Raw genomic sequence first — 24,150 nt, forward strand, 5'->3', positions numbered from 1 at the left:
TTCTCTCAATTTTTTCATCTTATTCATTTTAAGTGACAACCACATTGATCATGACACTTGAATGATATTGATATGAATAGCTTCAAGTTCATGAAAACCTTTTGTTACAAAAAAGAAAAAAGTATTCCCAAGAACAATAGAGCATTGCCAAAGGAAACTTGTGATTATTGAAATTTTATTAAATCTACATAAACCGTCAGAGAATTCTCAATGAAATTATAAAGACAAGGTGTTTTCATATTCATATTAGTTGAGTCAACTAAGTTGACCACAAAGGAAAAGCACGAAAAGCAAAAAGTAGTCTCATATTCCGGCGGATCGGAGAGCATACTCTTGTACCAATGCAGCAAACAACGACTGTCTCTCCAGTAAACGAACTGGACTATCATACTCTTTCGCTTTTCCTGCAAATATAACAACCGTTAAAAACTCCATTAATCCACCAAAATGGTAAACAACTTGTGTGTGTTCTGTTTTGTTACCTGCGTCTATGACAAGAACACGATCACAGTCCATAACTGTTGGAATCCTATGGGCAATGCTGATAATGGTACACTCCGCGAAATCCTCCCTGATGATCTTTTGGATCATAGCATCAGTCTGCGAATCAACGGACGCAGTTGCTTCATCTAGAAATAGAATCCTGCTTCGTTTCAGCATAACCCTTCCTAAACAGAGTAACTGTCTTTGACCAACACTCCAGTTCTCGCCATTATCCGCCACTGTGCCAAATATTCTCCAATGTTAATCTCAAGCAAAATCTGTCAGTCAAGCTTCAAACAAGTAGCTATAACTCACCGAGAGAATCGAGCTTCTCGGGCTTGGAAGAAACAACATCCTTAAGTTGACATCGCTCGAGACTCTATAAACCAAAGAAAAAACAGAGCAATTTTTATAAAATGTTGGATCAAGAATCGAATAAAAAGGTTTAAACTTTTAGACCTCTAACCTTCCAGATTTCTTCATCAGAGTATTTCTCTGTTGGATCAATGTTACTCCTTACTGTTCCTTCGAAGAGAACAGGTTCTTGAGGAATGATACCGAATCTTGACCTTAGATCATGAAGTCCTAAAGTGCAGATATCGATTCCGTCGATGATTATCTTGCCACCAGATGGCTCCACAAGTCTAAACAAGACCTGAATCAAAGTCGATTTGCCACTTCCTGTTCTTCCAACCACACCAATCTTATCCCCTCCTTTGATGTCTATTGTAAGTCCCTTGAGCACAAGAGGCGTGTTTGGTCTATACCGTACCTTGACATCTTCGAGACGTATGTTACCTTTGTATGGCCAATTTGGAGGTGGACGGCTCTCTTTGATCTCCCATTTCGCTTCCGATGGAATGTCAGTGAATTGTTTGATTCTTTCAACAGAAACCATCTTGTTCTCAATGAAACAGCTTAGATATATTGCCCAAAACAGAACACCGTTCAGCGATAGTCCGTAAGAAAGCGAAAGCCCAACATTCTCTGCATTGAAACCCAAGAAAATCATCATAAGGAAAACTAATGTTATGCTATTTAAACAAGCTTAGTAAGCCTTTATACCTGGTTTGATAATGTTGCTTGGTAATAAGACCATGAACAGAGCCGAGATGCAGAGTACCCAGCTCCCAATCAGCTCTAACCGAAATCCGAGCCATTCGTTTGAACCATTGTTGTGGAAGTCCATCCTGAGATTGGCGTTGACTCGCTTCACATTCTCTTGCCTAAACATGTGCTGTTTCTTGAAAGATCTGATTGTCATCACTCCAGCTATGCTTTCTGAGAAATGGTGGATTACTGGGGCCTTGGTGATGGAGTCAAGACGAGTTAGTTCCCGAGATGATGCAAGGTAATATCCCTGGTTGATCCAAAACTCAATCAGATATTTAAAACATCAAAGAGCTACCAGCATCAGAAACGAATAATATCATCTGTTTTCGCCACTTACCCGGTACCAAATGTTAAGCCATCCAAGAGGAATTATGAAGAAAACAGTTGGCCAAGCGTATTGACATGTTACTATGAAGATGCTGAGCAGAGTAGTATACATTGTGGCCACTAGTCCTATCATGAACGGGATGAAGATATCTACATTGGTCTGATCAGTAGATGCCTGCAAAACATATAAAAGGGACTAGTGTCTTTAAAATGAAATCTCCATGGTTTTCTAGATTTCAAATGGAGAAAGTTATCTACTAACCCGACTGAGAATTCTTCCCGATGGCGTGGTGTCGAAAAAAGACATTGGTGCATGCACGAGACTGTTGAGAATCTGTTTGAAGAAGATCTGAGCAGTCTTGAGGCCTAAGTGAGTGACATAAAATGCCCGGAGGCACACAAGAACAATGGAAACAGCAGCAATAATGATATAGACGCGGATGAAGACTGTAGCGTCGAATGAAACCTCGTTTTTGGCTGATGTCTCATAGGCAAGCCAATAATCGCTAGCCATTAAAGAGCCTTGCCAAGCCACAGAGAAGAAGAGAACAAGTATCATTCCCCACCACCCATAAGCTTCTGTTGAGTAGAGTTTGTAAACTTGAAAGCTCACTTGTCCCACTTCTCTTTCTTCTTCTTTGATCAGTCTTGATCCATCTTCTGGGATGTTGGAGCCGAGAAACGACTTGATGCTTTCATCGTTTAGCTCACTTAAACGAGGAGACTCCATCGAAGTAGTTCTAAGTACTCTTGGAGACTCCATTGAAGTAGTTCTATGTACTTTTGGAGACTTTGGTGTTGGTGGTTGACGGGGAGACTCTATTGAAATACTTCTCTGTGTTCTTGGTGATGCCATTGGCACATTTGCTGCAGTGGCTGATGCCGAGCCAGCTTCAACTAGCTCCATTGATGTCTCGTGCGCTGCTACCAATTCCCCAAAATCTAACCCGGAGCTCACTAATTCATCGTATTTTCCTGACTGCACAATCATTCCATCTCGCATAACCTGTAAAATGGAACCAATCATTAGCAAATTCATAAATCCTAAACTCAACAAGTTTTAATCTTTTGTTCCGTCGAACTGTACCAAGATGCGGTCGACGTTGTGAAGGAAGTCTACTTGATGAGTTACTAGCAAGATAGTCTTTCCCTTTAATGCCCCCCTTACACATTTCTGCAGGAACATAATAAGATTCAGCTTTTTGATTTTGATGAACTTAGTTGATAGATTAAGTGCTCACCTTGAATATGTCTGAACCGGTATGAGCATCCACCGCGCTAAAGACATCATCGAGTAAATACACATCGGATTCCTGATAAACAGCTCGTGCAAGTTGTATCCTCTGCTTCTGACCTCCACTAAGGTTAATTCCGCGTTCCCCGATCTCAGTCTGGTCTCCAAACTCCATGATCTGCATATCTTTTTCTAAACAACAAACCTTGAGAACTTCATTGTACTTGCTTCTATCCATAGGAAGACCAAACAAGATATTGTCTTGAACCGTTCCGTTCTGAATCCACGAAGTTTGCGCTACATAAGCAGTTGACCCGCAAACCCGAACCTTGCCTGAAAGTTTGTGCATTTCGCCGAGAACTGCAGCTAACAATGAAGACTTCCCTGAACCAACAGTCCCTACAATCGCAGCGAGCTCTCCTTTCTTAACCTCAAAGTTGATGTTTTCAATTGCAGGCTCGTCATCTTCATCATCCCAACTAAAGCTTCCATCTTTGATCTCCACAGCGACATTCCCATCACACCCTTGACTCCTTTCCACAGTGTCTTCCGATAGCTCCCTGCTCATCATGTAAGCATCCAGTCTTCCGAGAGAGATCATGGCCTGCGAAAGAGAGATCATAGACTGCGGAAACGTCCTGATCGGTTCTTGAAGAATCTTGAAAATCGTTGTTGTGGTGAAAACCGTGCCTGCATCAAGCTTGACACCCAAGAAAACCGCGGTTGTGAAAGTGAGCGCCGAGATCAACACCGGAGTGCTCCAAAGCACGATAATGTTTCCGGCAATCGAATAAAGAAACTTGGATAGCCAACCAAATTCCATATCTCTAAACTTGAGAATCCTCTCGTTGAAATGATCTTCCCAAGCTTGAAACTTGATCACTCTCATGTAATTAAGCATCTCATTAGTTGCTTTCATCCGTGAATCACGATTCGTCATCAAACTGAATTGAAACCGATTGTTTCGTTTCGTTCCCAAGAGAATGAACACGAAGATTCCGGTTAAACCGATAATAGTAGTGACCACAGAAGGTCCAAGAGTACCGTAGAGAAGCACAATAGCCACCGCTACTTGCAAAGGCATGAGCCAGATTGCGTGGAGCTGAAGCATCATATCAGAGAGTTGCTGAGCATCAACTGCCATGTAATTCACGATTTGACCAACGCCGTGATTCTGACGAGCAGAGCCGGTTAGCTTTAAACCTTTCTTGTAGAGAGCAGTTATGAGAGTGGATCTTATAAGCATCCCTAGCTTCTGGGAATTGAAATTGAACTGATGAGTCGATAACACTTCGACGAATTTGGCCACTAGGAGGATAAGAACGAGGTAGTAACCCTGCGACGGCGATGATCCTTTGCCGGAAGTGAAATCGACGAAGCTTTGGATGAGAACTGGTCCGACGTAGATGACACTGAGACGGATGATGGCTAGAACCGCCGTGAATGCGATCTCCTTCCAGAAACATCGGATTAGAGTTGTACGGACGGGGTTTCTCGAGTTCTCTTGTGGTTTGGGCCATTTCGATTCGAAGAGCGTCGCGAGCTTCTCGGCTCTGTGCTCCGGTGAAAGAGTCGGAACTTGGTCGAGGTTTAGTGGAGATTTGTAGCCTTTGCTTAGCAACGGATTCATCCATAACCAGAAAGTTTTCGATATAAACGATGCCGATGCGTATAGTGAAACGTTTTCGAATTTCTCTAAACCGACGTCGTTTGATTTCGCCGGAGCTGTGACGCTGCTACTGGTTACTACTACTCCGGTGGATCCTTTGACGGAGACGAGAAGTAGAACGGCGGTTAAAGGGAAGGAGATGAACGAAGCGACGTCGTCTGCTCTTAGACTCGCGGCGGCGGAATCGTCGTCGGAGAGAAGATGGAGAATCCCGGAGACGGTGAAGAGAGTTGTGACGACGAAATTGAAAACCCAGTAGATTCGTAACGTTAACGGATGAGACACAGATGCGAATCTCTTTTGGTGGAGAACTAAAACGGCGATGACGACGTTAGTGACGGCGTGGATTAACCAAAAGAGAGTATCAACGAGCTTTAATTTCGTCCGAGTGGTGAAAAAAGCCAAAACGCAGAGCACGATGGAGCAAAACGACAGGAGAATGGTTACTACGATTGTCGTTTTGAACAACCCGGTTGTTCTTGTTCCTGTTCTTCTTCCGAGTAGAGGTTTAGTGATGTCAGCTTCACCGTTGATTCTTGAAGAAGCAGAAGAAGAAGAAGAACAGAGTTTTTGGATAGCGAAGAAGAAGAGGATGAGGAGGAAGAGAAGATCGACGGTGGAAGAGAGAAGTCGTTGTGGGCAAGGAGAGAGTAGAATGAATCTTAGCCATTGGATTAGAGCTGGAAGAGATGAAGACGGTTCTATAACAGCCGACGAAGAACAAGAGAGATCGGAGACCCACGAAGAAGAAAGCCACCGCATCGTCTCGGAAGATAATACTCTCTTTGAATTTATTACTACTATTTATTATCGTTCTTGGTTTGTTATCACCTTTAATGCTTTGTGTGATGCAAGAAGAACTTATTTTATTGTAATTTTACAAGAATTAAAAAAACATTGGAAAAACTATCAATCACGGCTGCTTTTATATTTTTTAATGCTTATAGCCGACTAGAAAAAGAAGACAAAAATACTAGTAGTACTCTAATCAGTAGCTAACTTAGTAATTTAATGATGTGAATGTACTGTCTCTGCAGGACACGTGTGAGGAAATCCAGTTATGAAAATTGAGTGGAAACGAATAATTAATTTGGACTTAGGAGAGTGGGAGTAGAGAAAATGGATGTCACTTTCTATACAAAATTATTTTGGACTTCGTGTTGAGATCTCTCCTTGTTTAAGAATTCGTATCCAAGGACCATGTGAGTCATGTGACGTTTAGTTTCGGTCTCTTGGGTTTTTCTTTTTGTTATTAAAATTGACAATCCATTAAGGAGTGTTAATTCTAACAACATCATGATCATAGCATGGTCAATTATCTTCTTAGCCTTGCTTTGTTAGCTATTTTTTGACTAATTGAAAAGTTAACATTATTCAAAAAAATTAACATATATTACTCCTAGTACATCTCCCGCTCGAAGATTAAGCTTGACCTCTAAACTGAGGTAAGGTATTTTTGTTCTATCAATGTAATCGTATAAAAATGGTAGGTCATGCGTGACGTAATCACGAATGGAACCAATGCATCTGTCCTTGGATCTATGCTTATGTATTTATGGAAACGCACATAGATTCTCTTAGAGCATGATTAACAATGATATCTTAAAAATGGTTTTTAGAAGTATTAAAGTAATAATATGACATGTGGTTGGTTCTTAAGGTTAGTTTTGGGTCTTAGCTAAGTCATTTTTCTTAGTTTTGGATCTTAGCTAAACCACATTTGTTACTTAAGAACTCTTTAAGATACCCTTGTTAATAGTGGTCTTATGAACTCTAATCCTATTTTAAAAAATTACTAAATCAAGAAAGAAAAAAGTATTTAGACCTAAATTAATCAATTTCTTTATAAAAAAAGACCAACTTCAAAAAAAAAAAAAAAAAAAGACCAACTTCTCTTATGAGCTATAACTAGGATCGGACCCGCGGTCCACCGCGGGAGAATATTGGTTTACATACGTTGCGTTTAATATTGTGTGTGTTTTTTAGTAGAACGAATCGTGTAGTATACTTATAAATATTCATAATAACGAATTGTAGAGAAAATGTAAAATTGTTTATAAATATACCCATCATATTAATTATGATTTACAATATAGAATTTTGTGTTTTAAAATTCTAAAATTAGACGATTCATGGGAATTAAAGCAGTCAAAATAGGTCAAAAACCGCGGATCGAGCCCACATCATCTCACTATGGGGCAGATTTGGGAAAATATATTAAACCCGCAAATAAGCGGTCCACATGGATTAATTCGCAGTGGGTCATAGGTTTAATCGGTTTTCATCCGCAGGTTGGCGGATCAGCCCGCATATTAGTATTTATTAATAAAATTATAATTTATTCAACATGTGGTAATTTAAACAAACTTTTAATAATATTTTTATTTATTTATTTATTTTAGTAGTATTTTAAATTTTGGTTACTTTAAAATTATTTAAACAAAATCCATGGACAATCCCGCAAATCCGCATACTATCGCGGGACGGGTTTGTATTTCATATATGCTACCCGCGGGTCGTGCGGACCGACTAACTACAAGTCAAAATATTTTTTGTCTATCGCAAAACGGACTTAACGGGACGAATCAACTCGCTTTGACAGTTCTAATAGGAATATTATTTAGTCATACAACAAAATGAAGTTTGGACATAGTAATGATTGAAAGATGAAGTATAATGATTAAAAATTAATTATTATTTTTCATGATTCACAAAATTTAATAAATACTTATCATCTTGTTGAATAATTCTAAAATTATATTCAAGAAATCTTTATAAATTGAAAATTAAACTTCTTTGGTAAGCTATAGGTATGAAAATATCATAATTTTGATTTAATCTAATTAAATTAAAATTAGTTACATGGATTTCATATCTATTTAATTTACACGACCAAAATAAAAATATCTATTTAATTTACACGACCAAAATAAAAATATCAATTTAGTTTATAAAATAGATGGGTTATTTGTGATAAATTTTCTAGAAATCTTTAGAAGCAAATAAAATATCTTTCAATTAATGATAATTGGCTAAAATGAACGAAATTAATGACAAAAACGTTGATTGTTATGGAATTAGTCCCAAAAATATATGAACAAATTTATTATACTTAATTAATGTATAATATTGTTCGGAATATGCTTTTATTATTAGTTACCATAAGTACAATCAGATTTTATTTGATTTCCATAAATATTTGATTTTATTTCAATTTTTCATTATTAATTCGAATTTATATTCCAAAAAATTTTCAAAGATCCGATTTCAGAAATTGAGTCAATTTTCCAATTTTAATCCGACCCATTTTCATTTGTATTTCTCTTTTAATAGTATAGAGATTCTGTCATTGGAGTAGAGAGATGCTCGTTGGTCTATTTGTACAAAGAAATTGATTAATTATTATCTCAACAACAAACCTCGAACCAAGTGAAAATTGTAGAGAATTACAATATAATTTCCTCACGTGTTTAATTTCCTGGAACCAAAGGTTATGATGCATTATTGCTCCCGTTTTTTGTCTATAACCTACAAGTTTTTTTGGACCTATCACCTATGGCCTAGCTAGTGATTTTGAAATGCAAATTCTTTTTGAAACATCTAGTACACTGATAAAACTACATATGTTGTTGGGTTATTATTGCTCTCGTTTGCTTTACTACAGTTGAGAATTTTCAATTATACAGATAAAGCATTTTTCAACATAGATAAAGTTAACTCATGATATTAATCATCATCATCGTCGTTGATCACATTATATGATAAGCGGACGTTCTGTTCTGTCTCGTTTTGTATATCATTTTCCCTCGCGTATATGAATGAAAACAGGCCTGAGAGCAGTATATATGAGATATGTATGTTGTGTAACTGATTAGTTTCGTTGTAATGGCAAATTTTTATCTAAACAAAACTTATACAGTACCATTTAATTAATCATTTATCAAATAGTTAGCACGCATCTCAGCATCCGACATTGCATGGTGCTAGGTAGGACCTGTTTCGCCGTCACGTGGTATCCATCTCTTGTCCTTCTCTCCATTTTCACAAAAACCTTAAAGACGTGTTTTTTTTTCCCCTCAAAATGAGAATCTTTTTGTTTTCACATCTCAGAAGCAAACAAAAGCAAAGGAGTGGGCTCAAGCCCATAATGAAATAGGCATGATCGGGCATCAAATCGTGAACAAGTTTTATGTTACGGTTCATGGCCATAGTTCACATATGTATATTGTTGTAGGTTTCTTTCAATTTTGATATGGAATTGCTGACAAAGGATTGAATATATGTAATAGAAATTATAATTAAATATTGATTGGGAAAGTGTTACAGTTATATTGTTCACATAATTACATGGTTATCGTTATTGATTTAGGTTTTGATTCCGTATCCGAAGGGGTAGAGAGGGTCGTAGTACTCGTCGCCAACGTTCATTGGAAGCTGAACAACATGCTTCATCCACGTGCGAGGCAACGTGCCGGTGAAGGGATGATCACCAAACAAGACATCAGCGACTCCTTGTCCTTCGGTTCCAGGAAGCCATGCGACTGCAAGAGCATCGATCATATCAAGGTAAGGCTCCATCACGAGCGGACGTCCAGTGACTAGGATCACTAGACACTTCATCCCATTACCGCACGTCAATCTGAGCGTATCTGGACCTGGGTCGGCGATACCTAGAGTAGGACTGTCCCCACGTGTCTCTGCGTACGGGGTTTCTCCGACGACCACAATTGTGTATGCTGCGTCGGCGTGAAGCTTCGCTGTATCTTGGTTTGGTTCTTCCACGTAGACAACCTCAGTAGTGGGATCTACTGCTTTCTGGATGGCTTCCAATATTGTTGTTCCTATATATGTTTTGAAATAACATTTTAGAATATGTCAATATAGACTATTAAACCTTGAATATATATAATTGGAAAGATCCGAGACACCCTAGATATTATAATGCATGCATCTGTGACGGATTAATATTCTCTGACATTTTATATTACCTCTTGTTTTACCGGTAGGGAATCCGAATTTTTTGTTAGCGGGGATATCTTCTCCGGTTCCGTTGAATCCTTGCCACGTGAGAGTAAAGCCACCGCATTGCCATCCCATGTTGTTAGCGTGTCGCCCCGCGACAACGATCTTTTTCACCTTCTTCGGGAGCGGCACAATTTTATCCGCGTCTGTCTTCCCGTTCTTTAGAAGCACCATTGATTTCCTCACCGCCTCTCTCCCTACTTCTCGATGAGCCTACAACATTGTATTAAAGCATAGTTAGGTACAAAAAGTATCTTCATGCTAGTTTTTTTTGTTGTAATTTAAGTTCTTTTATAGGCATAATGAAACGGCGACTAATTTGATTGTATTATTTCACACATTGTCTATGTTATATAGATTTTTCCTTTTTAACTCTTTAAGAAGTTTATTTAATAAAGTTTTTAAATTATGTATATAATTCAAAACCTTGTGTCCTTTTGAATTTACCTCAGATCCAAACTCAGGAGTGGCAAGTTTTTCATCTGCCAATGAGTTCTCAAAGAGACCGATAGAGAATTTGACTCTCAAGATCCTTCGAACAGCATCGTCGATGCGGCTCATAGGGATGTATCCTCCGTTCACTAGTTTTGTCAATTCCGCCAAGTACTCTTTATACTCCCATGGAACCATAACCTACGCCACAAGATTATACATATAAAATTCTCTCGATCCAGAATCTTTAACATATCAAGAATCAGTTTCTTGATTGAAAGTAAGAAAAAAAAGAAGTAAAAGAGCAACCATGTCAATGCCGGCATTAATAGAAGCTTCAATGGAGTAAGTGTAGTTTGATTTTGGTATCGGTGTGATCCTATCAATTCCAAACCAATCAGAGATAACAAAGCCTTGGAATTTGAGAGTGTTCTTGAGGTAATCAGTGATCATTGCACGGTTTGCATGCATTTTAACACCGTTAAGACTAGAGTAAGAAGCCATGATTGATGCGATCCCTTTCTTCACTGCTATCTCAAACGGAGGCATATGGATACCAAAAAGAGTAGCGTTATCAGCCACAGTGTTGTTCTCATTGATTCCATTTATTGTCCCTCCGTCCCCAACAAAATGTTTGGCGCAACCAGCCACATTAATCCTAACCTCGTAGATACACATTAGTTAGTTAACTAGTGATCAAGATTAATACAAATTTAGATTCGAAACTAAGTATAAGTTCTTGGTGGTTACTTGGGATCGGCGAGGTAAGGAGCATTTCCTTGTAATCCATCGATGATACTTTCGGTCATCATATTCACAACTGCAGGGTCTTCACTATAGCTCTCGTAACACCTTCCCCATCTAGGATCTCTGCAAACCTGTTCATCCAATTTTTTCAATACGAAAGAGAAAGGTTTACTATATATCTATATTTCTGTTGTAAGTTGTCCACTTAATTATTTACCGCAACACAAGGTGCAAAAACTTGAGCGACTCCTGTTGCCCTTACTTCCTGCGCGGTTATAGCTCCAATCTTTTTAACAAGTTGAGGATCCCTACAACAACACAGATTCACAACCGTCAAATACGTACCTTGAATTATAAAAAATTCAATTATACAACATTTCACATTATATATATGATTCATATAAATATATACCTAGTGGCACCAAGTCCGACGTTGTGGGGGAAAATGGTTGCATCAATAAAAGTACTGTGGCCATGAACCGCGTCAAGAGCGTAAAGCAGAGGAATTCCGAGCCTCGTCGAAAGACTCAATTTCTTCATCACGTTAATATCCAATATCCGCTCTGATATATTTTTCCCGGTATCAAACGGATTGCTCAAAACACTTCCTGTACTCGTACACCAATTCAATTATAAGCTGTTTTTATCAAAAAACTATTCGAAAATTCGATATATAACAAGATGTTGTACCAGACATACCGATCATATACTTTGTGAAGATATCTGTCGGACGAGTTATTGAAAAGTTGAACCGATCAATTTGACACATTTGACCAAGTTTCTCCGGTAACGTCATCCGTATCAACAAGTCTTCTACTCTTTCTTCCACCGCTACTTTTGGATCTTTGTACTTAATGTATCCTCTGTCAGCTGCGGTGGCGTCTCCAAAACGGCTGGCGAACAATATCACAATCACCGCCGAGAAGAAAAAGCTCCTGACGCCGTACATTGCCGCCGCCATTGATGGAGACCCTCCTCCTTAACCAGGGAGAATTCAGAATATTGATTTAAAAGATATAGTGATCTTTCTAAATCCTGAATTGCAAAATTAACATGAAAAGAGAATTTATAGTATGTTTTTTTCTTAGAAAAAGCCGTTAATCAATCCCAAACGGTTAAAATATCTGGTGTCTATAATTTGTTGGCGCTCTAAATTTACAACAAAAAAAAACGGAAACATAATTAATTTAATCCGGACAGTTGTGTGAGCTCCCCTAACCAGTCTTTTTCTGTTTAACGTTTTCCGTTAACGAAAACAAAAATATCCGTGATTTAGGCCGACATTTCAATTGGGCTAAATGGGCTTAGATTGTTATCAAACAAAGAAATGGGCTCAGATTATTAAGGCCCAATTAGTATCTGAAGAGTGTTTTACTTTTACCACTAGTTTTTTACTAATGATCCGCCGCACCAAGTTTTACGCGTCCCAGACAGGCAGGCATGTTCTGTCAGACATTTCCCAAATTATTCAAATATTTATTTATTAAATAATAATAATAATATATTTGTTTACTTCTTTAATCCAAATTTTAAATCTTCATTGAATGCTTTTTTTTGAAGCTTTTCTAATCTCTTCGTTGATCCTTCCTTCCTTCCATTAACGAGGTAGAAATTCCAAAACGCGTAATAATCTTGTCGTCATTACAAATTACAAAAAAAACACGCGATAACATTTTCTTCTCTCTTTAGATTTCGAATCGAGACCAGATCTGCGTGAAGAAGAAGAAGAAGATGATAGAGAAGTGTATAGGAGCGCATCGGTTTCGGAGATTACAGAGATTCATGCGTCAAGGAAAAGTGACGATTCTCTGCCTTGTTCTCACCGTCATCGTCTTACGTGGCACAATCGGAGCCGGTAAGTTTGGTACGCCGGAGAAAGATATCGAGGAGATCCGTGAGCATTTCTTCTACACGCGTAAACGCGGCGAGCCTCACCGTGTCCTCGTCGAGGTCTCTTCCAAAACGACGTCATCTGAAGACGGAGATGCAAATGGTAACAGCTACGAGACCTTCGATATCAACAAGCTATTCGTTGATGAAGGAGATGAAGAGAAATCTCAAGACCGGACTAAACCTTATTCTCTCGGTCCCAAGATCTCTGATTGGGATGAGCAGAGACGAGATTGGCTCAAACAAAACCCTAATTTCCCTAATTTCGTGGCGCCAAAGAAGCCTAGGGTTCTTCTTGTCACAGGTTCAGCTCCTAAACCGTGTGAGAATCCTGTAGGAGACCATTACCTCTTGAAATCGATTAAGAACAAAATCGATTACTGTAGGATTCACGGAGTCGAGATCTTCTACAACATGGCGTTGCTCGATGCTGAGATGGCTGGATTCTGGGCTAAACTTCCGTTGATTAGGAAGTTACTCTTGTCTCATCCTGAGATTGAGTTTCTATGGTGGATGGACAGTGATGCCATGTTTACCGACATGGTGTTCGAGCTTCCATGGGAGAGGTATAAAGATTACAACTTGGTGATGCATGGTTGGGACGAGATGGTTTATGACCAGAAGAATTGGATTGGTCTGAACACAGGAAGTTTCTTGCTTAGGAACTCACAGTGGTCGCTTGATCTTCTTGACGCTTGGGCTCCTATGGGTCCGAAAGGGAAGATCCGAGAAGAAGCGGGTAAAGTCTTGACCCGGGAACTTAAAGACCGACCGGCGTTCGAAGCTGACGATCAATCGGCGATGGTTTATCTTCTGGCGACGGAGAGAGAGAAATGGGGAGGCAAAGTTTATCTAGAGAGTGGTTATTACTTGCACGGTTATTGGGGGATATTGGTAGACCGGTACGAGGAAATGATTGAGAATCATAAACCGGGTTTTGGAGACCATCGGTGGCCACTGGTAACGCATTTCGTCGGGTGTAAACCGTGCGGGAAATTCGGAGATTATCCGGTGGAACGGTGTCTGCGGCAGATGGATAGAGCTTTTAATTTCGGAGACAATCAGATCCTTCAAATGTATGGTTTCACGCATAAATCGCTTGGGAGCCGGCGCGTGAAACCCACGCGCAACCAGACGGATAGGCCGCTCGATGCCAAGGACGAGTTTGGGCTGCTTCATCCGCCGTTTAAAGCGGCCAAGCTTAGTACGACGACGACGTGACTCGTGAGGATATATTGTTTGGTTCTTTTAATTTTGCGTCTAGGACACATATTTGTGTTTTTATTTCATTTTATTTGTTTGTAGTTTCCTTAATTATTTTGATCTCCCATTGATGGTGTGGAGTCGTGTATGGAGTATTTAATGATTTATTGTAGATGTAATTTCATCATAATCACTTTGGGAAATGGTTTTCTTGTAGGCAGACATATATACTAGTATATGAGTTTTTGTAATTTTCAATAAGTTAAATTACTCCCTTTGTTCCCGTGACTGTTGGGCTTTTAGCCTTTAGCTATGCCTGTGTTGTGTGCCAGAGATTTTTAGAAAATTACAGTTTTACCTGTAACTTTCAGAATATTAGTGTTGTACCCGTGACTCTTTGTTTTTTAACGTTTGTTTCTAGAGTTGTTGCTTATTAGCATTTGTAGCATAGCTTTAGAATATTAGTTGAAAAGTCTGAAACGTTGCGATGTAATGCAATACAGTTTTGCCTGAATTGACACATTTTGTTTCCTTCCTTATTTTTGTAGTTTCTTGATTAACAACTTCAATCATTTGTACTTTTTGAGCTCCTGTTGACGTGGAGTGATCTAACGTTTCAAAACACTTTCAGAGATAATTTCTTTTGGTGAATTATTTGTGTTTATAGTTTTCAACTTTGAAGTTCCTGTATAACTTATAAGGTGGATATTAAATCTCCTGTATAACTCCAACACCGCCTCCTTTGTGGAATGCACGACGATAATTTGTCACTATTATTATCTATAATCAAACATGAGTCATATGACACGAACAACACGATAGTTTGTTTGCAAAAATACTTTTCTGTTCAAATATAATTAGTTTACTAATTGGCTCACTAAAATAATATTTTACTTGTGGGCTTAGATTTGTTTCTTATGGAGTATTCTTACGTCTCGCGGCGTAATGCATACGTGTGACATCATAATCGTCAGTAGAAATTATTGATTACAACGTGTTCATATCGTGCAAAAGTGGAAGAAATTGTTATTTTTTCTACTGTCCCATTCATTTAGCTGATTATTTTCTCAATTTAGCTGATCTCACACCAAACAAGTCAAGAAATTTGCTTATGTCGGGACCCACAAAAGTAATCTACATAAATAGAAACACGTTTTTTTTTTTAATAATTAAACATACATGGTTATAAAATACATGGACTAATCACCAGTATTAAATTAATGAGATTAATATTACAAGCTTAAACCCGATTTTATTTTCTAGTGTTTGTATCAATGGAAATATCTAGTTGTCATGTGAACAAACGCAATCACCATAACACCCTTCATCAAGAAACATCCTAGCGATCCTCCCGTTGGCACCACACGGCCAAAACCCGCCCGGTCGGTGCTCATCGCCGGTGCCGTACATAACCCTGAGGATCTCTTGCGCTGTCCGGTCATAAGAGAGAGAGTAAGGATTAGCAGAGAGAATGTTGCTGGTGGTGCGATTCTCCGCTCCTAGCCACAACGGCACGCACAAGCCTTCGTCCTTTATCCCGCACATACCGAGTTCGTTACGGAGGTTAGATATCTCATTGGTCAGCTCAGCCACCGTGACACCGCCGTATTCCTCAACCGTCTCGTTCTGTCTCTCGTACAGAAGCGTCCTTATCACTGCGTCTTGACCCGATTCCACCCCTAGTAGACCCGCCACTAGCTGATATATATTAATATCACAATAATCACTACGAGCAAATTATTAATTCGATTGTACGGTACGAATTCATACTGTAGCTTAACGTGTATATATAGTATAACATGTAAAATTTCGGCTATAACATGTATTTTTGCATTAGACTATTTTTTTTATAGAGTTTAGCAAAGCTTTTACTTAGGCTATTAGAATTATTAAAATCTTAAATAAGTTGAAAGTAAAATTTACCCGTTTGATATTGAAGTAGACAAGGTAAGGGATGGCTCCGACATAACCGGTAAGGCCAACATAAGGGATATAGTATGAAGCTAAGAGATAGTTGAGTGAGTTGGCATAAGGATCAAACCGCGGATTAGATCTGCGTCCAACCGCTCTGTCCATAAATACTGCGAAATTTTCTCTCGTCAGATTTATTAGCGGACGCGGAATTCCTCCCGTCATATCCGTAATCGCCCTTCAACATCAACAAAACTTATTTTGAGTTTTAACGGTCATGCACAACAATCACTTAAAGAAATTTGAATTTAATTGTTATACCTAAGATGACCGATTTCTTGATAACCAAACTCCTCGATGATTCGTTTAGTTATAGGATCAAGATTGGCTTTCTTGGCCCCTACCGGCGGTGGTCCGCCTTTAGCAAGTGTAGCGTTAAACGCATCGAGTCCTTTTCCGGTAGCCCCTTTCAAGAAGAACTCGGCCTCAGTGAACTCCAAGTTCAGCGCGAAATGAACTCGATCGACATCGCTCGCTGATATATTCCCGGAGCAACTAAGAGAACCGGACTGAACCGGACTTGCATCTATTGCAATAAGCAAGATTAGAACGAGACAGAGTTTAAACATGCTTTCCTTTTGTTTCTTTGATAATTTATGTCTTCAAAACATGTACGCAAGAACTTAGCAATTTATAGAGGGTTGTAATTTTATATTTCGTTTAATATTTCAACGTTATGAGATTATTATGTTTTTGGACCATACGTGAATACTAAGTTAATAGCTTATTTTGGTATCAATGGAATATCGACAAGTTTTTCTAAATCGCTAACTACCATAACAATTTGTAATTACGTAAGGTAATTAACATAATTTACCTGATTCAGTGAAATATATATTATTGTCACACGTTACTATATCACCTTGACCCCTTGTTATATTATATGTTTACTCTCAACCGATCCAAGTAGGTGTATGGAAAGATAGGGCAAAAGAAGAAGAAGACGTGGTGAATTAGTATGATGGTGACTAAATGAAGATATTGATACCTTAATAAGTTGAGATATCTGCATTATAACTTGTGATCAAGGAAATTACAACCACCTGTCAAGAAAGTAAAATCAAGAGTGTGGTCATTTATAACAACCAATCTATATGTATCTAACTAACTAGCTCAAATCAAACACATATCTAAGAAAAATGTGGTTTGAAAAAGCATTTCAACTTGACATGGAAATTTAGAGTTCTTTTTCCTGAATATAAAAAGTTCACTGAAAAATATAATATATGCTTTCTGATGTGTTATAAAAGTTAGAGTGAAAATTATATATGCTTCTGATGCTCGTGGGCCTTATCTTAGAATGGACTTACTTTAATCACTGAAGGCCCAATTTGTGAACAGAAGATAACATTTTCGATTTAAGAAGAATTGTTTGTTTTGTTTACTAACTTATATTCGAAATCATCCCATGAATCTGGGATTTACGCTGTTCTCTTTCGTACGGAACAAAATTTTAATATTTGCTACTAAAAACAATCGCAATATTTGAATTTGCCGTTTAAAAACAACGTTTGAGGTAATTTACGCAAAAGCGCATCTGGTGTAGTGGTATCATAGTACCCTCCCACGGTACTGACCAGGGTTCGATTCCCTGGATGCGCAATTCATTTTTTATGTACTTTTTTTTTTGTTCTTTCATTGAATTCATTCGTTTCTAGAAACTTTTTCTTATGTAAATAATCACCTTGCCATAATTTGACTTTTGTGGGAGATTTTTAATCACGTGGCAGCTCTCTTTTTGGAAAGGGTCCACTGTCTTGTCTTTAAACCAAAAAAAGATGAATCCAGAGGACCAGCCGACCAGAGGTAACAACAAAACTCCGCTCACTATTCTCTTTCAATTTTAGTACATACAAATATCTTAGAAACAAAAATGTTAAGTTTAAGTAATTAGCATTTTTGTTCAACAAAATACAATGAATTTAGCATGAACCAAAAGGGGTAAAAAATCTTAATCCACCAATTATTTGTTTTTCTTTCCAAAATTCATATATAATATTTCAAAAATGAGAGACTAATTAACGTTAACAAATTACAATTACAGAAAATTGGAATTTTATGTCGGTCACACTCACATCACAAAGACTATCACTACCGAAAAGAATATAATTTTTAGGCATTTTTTCACATGTATTGTCCCTTTTAAGTTTTTACGAGTGGAAAATGGAATAGAAAAGATCCATCAATTTCGACTAAACGACTAAACACTTGTACTAATCATTTTCTTGTAATCAAGACGAAAGGAGGAAAACAAAAAAAATGAAACCTTTCTCTCAATTTTTCATATTTCTGGTCATCGTTTTGGCAACAAGCTACATTGATGCCTTCACTAGAAACGATTTTTCAGAGGATTTCCTCTTCGGAGCCGCCACCTCTGCTTACCAGGTTCGATTATGCTTCCCTGTTTTCATTTTTTTTTGTTTGGATCATCGTTTTGTTTATAAAATCGAGTTTTTTTTTTTTTTTTTTTTTTTGGTTCTATGAATGATGTTGGGAATTTCTGGAAATAGTGGGAAGGAGCTGCTGATGAAGACGGAAGAACTCCTAGCGTCTGGGATACTTTCTCCCACTCCTGTAAGCTTTCGTGTGTGTGTGTTTTTTTTTGTCAACAAACATTTTATTAACCTTGTTCGACACTTGCAGATGATACAGGTAATGGAGATGTAGCATGTGATGGGTATCACCAATACAAGGTTTCTCTTTTTTTACTTTGCCATTTTACTTTTCAAAGAAGTCATCGTAAGTCTCTGGCTCTGTTTTTCTCAAATTCGATGTTATTGTGACTTTTGCAGGAAGATGTTAAGCTTATGGCTGATATGGGCTTACAAGCATTCAGATTCTCCATCTCCTGGACAAGACTTATACCTAGTAACGCCTCTTCATGATTTCTTGATTTGCAAGTAACTAACGATATTGTTCCTGACCTCTTTAAACCCTTTTTGTCAGATGGAAGAGGCCCCATTAACCCAAAAGGTCTACTGTTTTACAAGAACCTCATCAAAGAACTACGAGGCCATGGTGTGGTTTTGTCATTATACTTTTCTTTTTTTTTTTTACTTTTGCCTTTATCTATAGCTTCTGATTGAAATTTTGGCAAAACTATTAACAGGAATCGAACCACACGTTACACTTTACCACTATGATCTTCCTCAGTCTCTAGAAGATGAGTACGGAGGATGGATCAACCGGAAAATCATGTAAAGGATAACAAAATATTTGATCTAACAAAGTCACTTTTTAATATGAATTGAAAATAAAGGATTTTGTTTATTTGTTATATTGCAGAGAAGACTTTACTGCTTTTGCAGATGTCTGCTTCAGAGAGTTTGGGGATGATGTGAAGTTATGGACTACAATCAACGAAGCTACAATATTTGCCATTGCTTCTTATGGCGAAGGAGTCGCGCCGCCTGGACATTGTAGTCCCAACAAATTCATCAATTGCTCTACTGGAAATTCTTCTACAGAACCATATCTTGCAGGGCATAACATGTTGCTAGCTCATGCCTCTGCTTCAAAATTGTATAAACTAAAGTACAAGGTATATATATTTATCTCTTTTTCACTCTTCAAACCCTAACCCCTAAATCCGTATGAACGTAATTCATATGATGGTGCAGATAAAGCAGAGAGGATCCATAGGCCTTAGTATATTTGCATTCGGCTTATCTCCGTACACAAACTCCAAGGACGATGAAATCGCAACTCAAAGAGCTAAAGCTTTCCTCTTTGGCTGGTGAGGAATAAGCTTTCTTTGTTTTAAAAACTTGAGGAAAAAATCTGAAGACTAAATTAATAATTCAGGATGTTGAAGCCTTTGGTATTTGGGGACTATCCGGATGAAATGAAAAGAACCTTGGGATCGAGATTACCGGTTTTCTCGGAGGAAGAGTCAGAGCAAGTTAAAGGATCATCTGACTTTGTAGGAATTATTCACTACACAACATTTTATGTCACAAATCGAGCCTCAGCTTCAATCTTTCCCATCATGAACCAAGGCTTCTTTAAAGACATGGGCGTATATATGATCTGTAAGCTAAGTTTATTTTCATCATCAGTCAAAAAGCTTCTCAACTCTTTTCACTGATAACTCTTCTTCTTTGGACAGCTGCTGGGAATTCTTCATTATTCGAAGTAAAGTCCTACAAATCTGCAGAATATTTATATGCCAAAAACTATTGTTTGATGATCTTCTTGAATCTGATGATTTTCCTTATACAATTGCTTTTCTTGAAGTGGGAGGCTACTCCATGGGGTCTTGAAGGTGTTCTTGAGCATCTAAAGCAAAGCTATAACAATCCTCCAATCTACATTCTTGAAAATGGTACACTTCATTCTATTTTGTCTTCTTGCTCTGTTTAGTCTACTTGAAAGCACACTTTTTGTTCTTAAGATTCTTCAAATGGCACCAAAAAACAAAATCAGGTAAACCGATGAAACACGATTCGATGCTACAAGACATACCAAGAGTTGAATACATTCAAGGCTACATTGGTGCTGTTCTCAACGCCATCAAGTATGATTCTCTTTCTTCATCTTTTTAGTCCTCATATTATCTTTTTGAAATGGTCTGATATCCCGGTTTGATTCCGGTTTACTTGGACTCTCTCTTTGTGACAAATCTTTTGACTGATCAGGAATGGATCGGACACGAGAGGTTACTTCGTATGGTCGATGATTGATGTGTATGAGTTATTGAGTGGATATACGACCAGCTTCGGAATGTATTATGTGAATTTCAGCGATCCTGGTCGCAAGAGGTCTCCAAAGCTCTCTGCTTCTTGGTATTCTGGTTTTCTCAATGGTACAATTGATGTTGTTTCTCAAGATAGTACTCAGTTGCAGAGCAACTTCTCTGCCTCTTCTTCCTTGTAATGTTAACAACACTCAAACACAACCACAAAATGAACCATTATGATGTGTTACCTACATATTGTACGTAGAGTTGGTTTAATTAATCTCCCACGTTTTGTAATTTTATGTCGGTCACACTCACACCACAAGGATTTATTTACACTTGGGGCAAAAAATATACAGTATATTTGTTTGCTTTAACGAATGGAGGAGAAGGAATAGAAAGATGGGTCATTCTCACTCAATAGTAAATGGGTCCAAATTAGGACAAAACCTTTCAATTATTTATTCGCTTTGAACTTAGACAAAAAGAAGGAAAATAAAAATGAAACCTTTGTCTCTGTTTTCTAGTTTTATTCTGGTCACCGGTTTGGCAACATGTTACATTGATGCCTTCACCAGGAACGATTTTCCAGAGGATTTCCTCTTCGGAGCCGCCACTTCGGCTTATCAGGTTTTGACTCTCTCTGCTTTTTGGGTTCTTTTTTTCATACTATATGATTGCTTCCTGCCTCTAAATATAGAGTTCATTGGGGAATGTATGGAAATAGTGGGAAGGAGCCTTTGATGAAGACGGAAAAACTCCTAGCGTCTGGGATACAACCTCCCACTGTGGTAAGCTTTTCTGTTTACATTAGTTTTATATGTTCTTTATATGAACTTTTTTTTATAGATCCTTGTTCAAAAAATTGCAGATAATGGAGATAATGGAGATATAGCAAGTGATGGGTATCACAAATACAAGGTTAGTCTCTCTTCTTTGCCATTTTACTTTCCGAAGAAGTTATCGTAAGTCTCTGGCCCTGCATTCGATGTTATTGTGACTTTGCCAGGAAGATGTTAAGTTGATGGCAGAAATGGGCTTAGAATCATTCAGATTCTCTATCTCCTGGTCAAGACTTATACCTAGTAACGCCTCTTCCTTGTTTCTTAATTTGCAAGTAACTAATTAACGATATTGTTCCTGACCTCTTTAAACCCTTTTTGTCAGATGGAAGAGGACCCATTAACCCCAAAGGTCTACTGTTTTACAAGAACCTCATCAAAGAATTACGAGGCCATGGTGAGGTTTTTGTCTTTACACGTTATCGCAACTAAAGTCAATTCATAGCTTCTGAGTTCTGATAGACATATTGACAAAACTAAATATTGACAGGAATCGAACCACACGTTACACTTTACCACTATGATCTTCCTCAGTCTCTTGAAGATGAGTACAGAGGCTGGATCAACCGAAAAATCATGTAAAGGATAACAAAAGATTTGATCTAACAAAGTCACTTTTTAAAATACGAATAGAAAACCAAAAACAATGCTGTTTATTTGTTATATTGCAGAGAAGACTTCACTGCTTTTGCAGATGTATGCTTCAGAGAGTTTGGGGATGATGTGAAGTTATGGACTACAATCAACGAAGCTACTTTATTCGCCATTGGTTCTTATGGCGACGGAATGAGGTATGGACATTGTCCTCCTATCAATTACTCTACCGGAAATTCTTGTACGGAAACATATATTGCAGGCCATAACATGTTGCTAGCTCACGCCTCTGCTTCAAATTTGTATAAGCTCAAGTACAAGGTATACATATAATATATCTCTCTGTTCCGCTCTTAAAACGTATGAACATAATTCATATGATGGTGCAGACTAAGCAAAGAGGATCCGTGGGCCTTAGTATATATGCATATGGGTTATATCCTTATACAAACTCCAAGGACGATGAAATCGCAACTCAAAGAGCTGAAGCTTTCCTCTTTGGCTGGTGAGGAATAAGCTTTATTTGTTTCAGTAACTTGAGGACAAAATCTGAAGGCTAAATCGATAATTCAGGATGTTGAAGCCTTTGGTATTTGGGGACTATCCGGATATAATGAAGAGGACCTTGGGATCGAGATTACCGGTTTTCTCAGAGGAAGAGTCAGAGCAAGTGAAAGGATCATCTGACTTTGTAGGAGTTATTCACTACAACACATTCTATGTCACAAACCGACCTGCACCTTCTCTCGTTACCACCATTAACGAACTCTTCTTTACAGACATTGGCGCATCTCTGATAGGTAAGCCTAGTTTATTTTCATTCGATCGAACAAGCTTCCCAAATCTTTTAGCTGATAACTCTTCTTCTTTGGACAGCCACTGGGAATGCTTCACTATTCGAGGTAAGGACCTATAAATCCGTAGAACACAATACATATATTTAGGCCAAAAGCTCTGGTTTGATGCTTCTTGTTTTTCTTGAAGTTTGATGCTATTCCATGGGGTCTGGAAGGTATTCTGGAGCATCTAAAGCAGAGCTATAACAATCCTCCAATCTACATTCTTGAAAACGGTACACTTCATTCTATTTTTGACTTCTTGCTCTGTTCTGTATGTTTGAGAGCACAACTTTTTGTTCTTAAGATTCTTCAAATCACACCCAAAAATAAAAATAAAAAAACAGGTAAGCCGATGAAACATGGTTCAACGCTACAAGACACACCAAGAGTTGAATTCATTCAAGCTTACATTGGTGCTGTGCTCAACGCCATCAAGTAAGATTCTTCTTCTTCATCTTTCAGTTCGCATTGATTGTTTTATTCCTGACAAATATTTTGACTGATCAGGAATGGATCGGACACGAGAGGTTACTTTGTATGGTCGATGGTTGATTTGTATGAGTTAATAGGTGGATATATGACCAGCTATGGAATGTACTATGTGAATTTCAGCGATCCCGGTCGCAAGAGGTCTCCAAAGCTCTCTGCTTCTTGGTACTCTGGTTTTCTCAATGGTACAATTGATGTTGCTTCTCAAGATACTATTCAGTTGCAGACAAAATTCTCTGGCTCTTCTTCGTTGTAATGTATTTAAAACTAAAGCATCCTGGTTTGGTTTGATTTCATCTATCGTATGAAACAAACTCAATGAGTTGGAAAATGGTTTGATAAGATTTGCATATGAATAATGAATTGATGTAGCTTTTGAGACCCACGAGAGTAGCATATATAGATTCTAGAAACTCGAACACAATCACAAAAGTCACAAAGACACTAAAGGCTTAAATTCCAACGTTAAGAGAAAATTAATAGTAGTAAAAAGTGCATCTGGTGTAAAATTTAACAAAATTAGTATTTTTGTTTGCCAAACACAAATACAATAAAAATCTAAATACTCGGTTACACCCAGGGGAGGATCCAAAAGTTTTTTTAGTACAGGGCACATC

At 38.0% G+C, this 24,150-nt stretch overlaps 6 protein-coding genes and 1 non-coding gene across 7 annotated transcripts; 4 read left to right on the forward strand and 3 right to left on the reverse strand.

Moving 5' to 3' along the window:
- Positions 1-144: 144 nt before the first annotated feature.
- On the reverse strand, positions 145-5,737 carry LOC9314540 (ABC transporter C family member 14). Its single transcript, XM_002878426.2, has 9 exons — positions 3,165-5,737; positions 3,011-3,097; positions 2,186-2,929; positions 1,934-2,098; positions 1,549-1,843; positions 950-1,470; positions 799-862; positions 483-722; positions 145-404 (listed from the first exon to the last, which is right to left on the reverse strand). Exons 1-9 carry the CDS (start codon positions 5,586-5,588, stop codon positions 304-306), a joined length of 4,641 nt encoding a protein of 1,546 aa, XP_002878472.1. The 5' UTR covers positions 5,589-5,737; the 3' UTR covers positions 145-303.
- A 3,366-nt stretch (positions 5,738-9,103) lies between these two features.
- LOC9314541 (beta-glucosidase BoGH3B) lies at positions 9,104-12,146 on the reverse strand. Its single transcript, XM_002878427.2, has 8 exons — positions 11,727-12,146; positions 11,440-11,635; positions 11,245-11,335; positions 11,031-11,158; positions 10,590-10,938; positions 10,296-10,481; positions 9,815-10,061; positions 9,104-9,667 (listed from the first exon to the last, which is right to left on the reverse strand). Exons 1-8 carry the CDS (start codon positions 11,986-11,988, stop codon positions 9,192-9,194), a joined length of 1,935 nt encoding a protein of 644 aa, XP_002878473.1. The 5' UTR covers positions 11,989-12,146; the 3' UTR covers positions 9,104-9,191.
- A 314-nt stretch (positions 12,147-12,460) lies between these two features.
- LOC9314542 (xyloglucan 6-xylosyltransferase 1) lies at positions 12,461-14,325 on the forward strand. Its single transcript, XM_002876640.2, has 2 exons — positions 12,461-12,632; positions 12,717-14,325. Exon 2 carries the CDS (start codon positions 12,759-12,761, stop codon positions 14,136-14,138), a length of 1,380 nt encoding a protein of 459 aa, XP_002876686.1. The 5' UTR covers positions 12,461-12,632; positions 12,717-12,758; the 3' UTR covers positions 14,139-14,325.
- Positions 14,326-14,496: 171 nt separating this feature from the next.
- Positions 14,497-17,859, reverse strand: LOC9312755 (desiccation-related protein PCC13-62). The gene is made up of 3 exons (XM_002878428.2): positions 16,353-17,859; positions 16,044-16,269; positions 14,497-15,818 (listed from the first exon to the last, which is right to left on the reverse strand). The coding sequence occupies exons 1-3, from the start codon at positions 16,658-16,660 to the stop codon at positions 15,405-15,407; spliced, it is 948 nt and encodes a 315-aa protein (XP_002878474.1). The 5' UTR covers positions 16,661-17,859; the 3' UTR covers positions 14,497-15,404.
- Positions 17,623-17,693, forward strand: TRNAG-CCC. Its single transcript has one exon. It is a non-coding gene; the product is annotated as a tRNA-Gly (tRNA).
- A 182-nt stretch (positions 17,860-18,041) lies between the features above and the next one.
- On the forward strand, positions 18,042-21,105 carry LOC9314543 (beta-glucosidase 9). The gene is made up of 13 exons (XM_021025491.1): positions 18,042-18,476; positions 18,602-18,665; positions 18,735-18,784; positions 18,884-18,959; positions 19,038-19,109; positions 19,201-19,288; positions 19,377-19,632; positions 19,712-19,827; positions 19,896-20,122; positions 20,200-20,225; positions 20,328-20,415; positions 20,517-20,607; positions 20,729-21,105. Exons 1-13 carry the CDS (start codon positions 18,351-18,353, stop codon positions 20,964-20,966), a joined length of 1,518 nt encoding a protein of 505 aa, XP_020881150.1. The 5' UTR covers positions 18,042-18,350; the 3' UTR covers positions 20,967-21,105.
- Positions 21,106-21,224: 119 nt separating this feature from the next.
- LOC9312756 (beta-glucosidase 7) lies at positions 21,225-23,918 on the forward strand. Its single transcript, XM_002876642.2, has 13 exons — positions 21,225-21,399; positions 21,497-21,560; positions 21,641-21,690; positions 21,779-21,854; positions 21,937-22,008; positions 22,102-22,189; positions 22,283-22,526; positions 22,595-22,710; positions 22,779-23,005; positions 23,082-23,107; positions 23,190-23,277; positions 23,389-23,479; positions 23,552-23,918. The coding sequence occupies exons 1-13, from the start codon at positions 21,271-21,273 to the stop codon at positions 23,787-23,789; spliced, it is 1,509 nt and encodes a 502-aa protein (XP_002876688.1). The 5' UTR covers positions 21,225-21,270; the 3' UTR covers positions 23,790-23,918.
- The last annotated feature ends 232 nt before the right edge of the window (positions 23,919-24,150 follow it).

This window comes from Arabidopsis lyrata (genome assembly GCF_000004255.2).
Source record: "Arabidopsis lyrata subsp. lyrata unplaced genomic scaffold ARALYscaffold_5, whole genome shotgun sequence".
Classification (NCBI taxonomy): domain Eukaryota; kingdom Viridiplantae; phylum Streptophyta; class Magnoliopsida; order Brassicales; family Brassicaceae; genus Arabidopsis; species Arabidopsis lyrata.

What these genes read in the sequence shown, in the direction of transcription:
- LOC9314541 (XM_002878427.2), bottom strand. Translation starts at nt 11,988, where the DNA reads ATGGCGGCGGCAATGTACGGCGTCAGGAGCTTTTTCTTCTCGGCGGTG. An exon ending in CTTCACAAAGTATATGATCG is followed by an intron (nt 11,636 to 11,726) that starts GTATGTCTGGTA and finishes GTACGAGTACAG; the next exon opens with GAAGTGTTTTGAGCAATCCG. An exon ending in CCCTACCGGTAAAACAAGAG is followed by an intron (nt 9,668 to 9,814) that starts GTAATATAAAAT and finishes AAACATATATAG; the next exon opens with GAACAACAATATTGGAAGCC.
- LOC9314543 (XM_021025491.1), top strand. Translation starts at nt 18,351, where the DNA reads ATGAAACCTTTCTCTCAATTTTTCATATTTCTGGTCATCGTTTTGGCA. An exon ending in CCGCCACCTCTGCTTACCAG is followed by an intron (nt 18,477 to 18,601) that starts GTTCGATTATGC and finishes TTCTGGAAATAG; the next exon opens with TGGGAAGGAGCTGCTGATGA. An exon ending in ATGGGTATCACCAATACAAG is followed by an intron (nt 18,785 to 18,883) that starts GTTTCTCTTTTT and finishes TGACTTTTGCAG; the next exon opens with GAAGATGTTAAGCTTATGGC.
- LOC9314540 (XM_002878426.2), bottom strand. Translation starts at nt 5,588, where the DNA reads ATGCGGTGGCTTTCTTCTTCGTGGGTCTCCGATCTCTCTTGTTCTTCG. An exon ending in CTGATGAAGAAATCTGGAAG is followed by an intron (nt 863 to 949) that starts GTTAGAGGTCTA and finishes TTTGGTTTATAG; the next exon opens with AGTCTCGAGCGATGTCAACT. An exon ending in CGAGAAGCTCGATTCTCTCG is followed by an intron (nt 723 to 798) that starts GTGAGTTATAGC and finishes TATTTGGCACAG; the next exon opens with TGGCGGATAATGGCGAGAAC.
- LOC9312755 (XM_002878428.2), bottom strand. Translation starts at nt 16,660, where the DNA reads ATGTTTAAACTCTGTCTCGTTCTAATCTTGCTTATTGCAATAGATGCA. An exon ending in CAAGAAATCGGTCATCTTAG is followed by an intron (nt 16,270 to 16,352) that starts GTATAACAATTA and finishes TTGATGTTGAAG; the next exon opens with GGCGATTACGGATATGACGG. An exon ending in TCTACTTCAATATCAAACGG is followed by an intron (nt 15,819 to 16,043) that starts GTAAATTTTACT and finishes AATATATATCAG; the next exon opens with CTAGTGGCGGGTCTACTAGG.
- LOC9312756 (XM_002876642.2), top strand. Translation starts at nt 21,271, where the DNA reads ATGAAACCTTTGTCTCTGTTTTCTAGTTTTATTCTGGTCACCGGTTTG. An exon ending in GAAGCTTTCCTCTTTGGCTG is followed by an intron (nt 22,711 to 22,778) that starts GTGAGGAATAAG and finishes TCGATAATTCAG; the next exon opens with GATGTTGAAGCCTTTGGTAT. An exon ending in CATTGGCGCATCTCTGATAG is followed by an intron (nt 23,006 to 23,081) that starts GTAAGCCTAGTT and finishes TTCTTTGGACAG; the next exon opens with CCACTGGGAATGCTTCACTA.
- LOC9314542 (XM_002876640.2), top strand. Translation starts at nt 12,759, where the DNA reads ATGATAGAGAAGTGTATAGGAGCGCATCGGTTTCGGAGATTACAGAGA.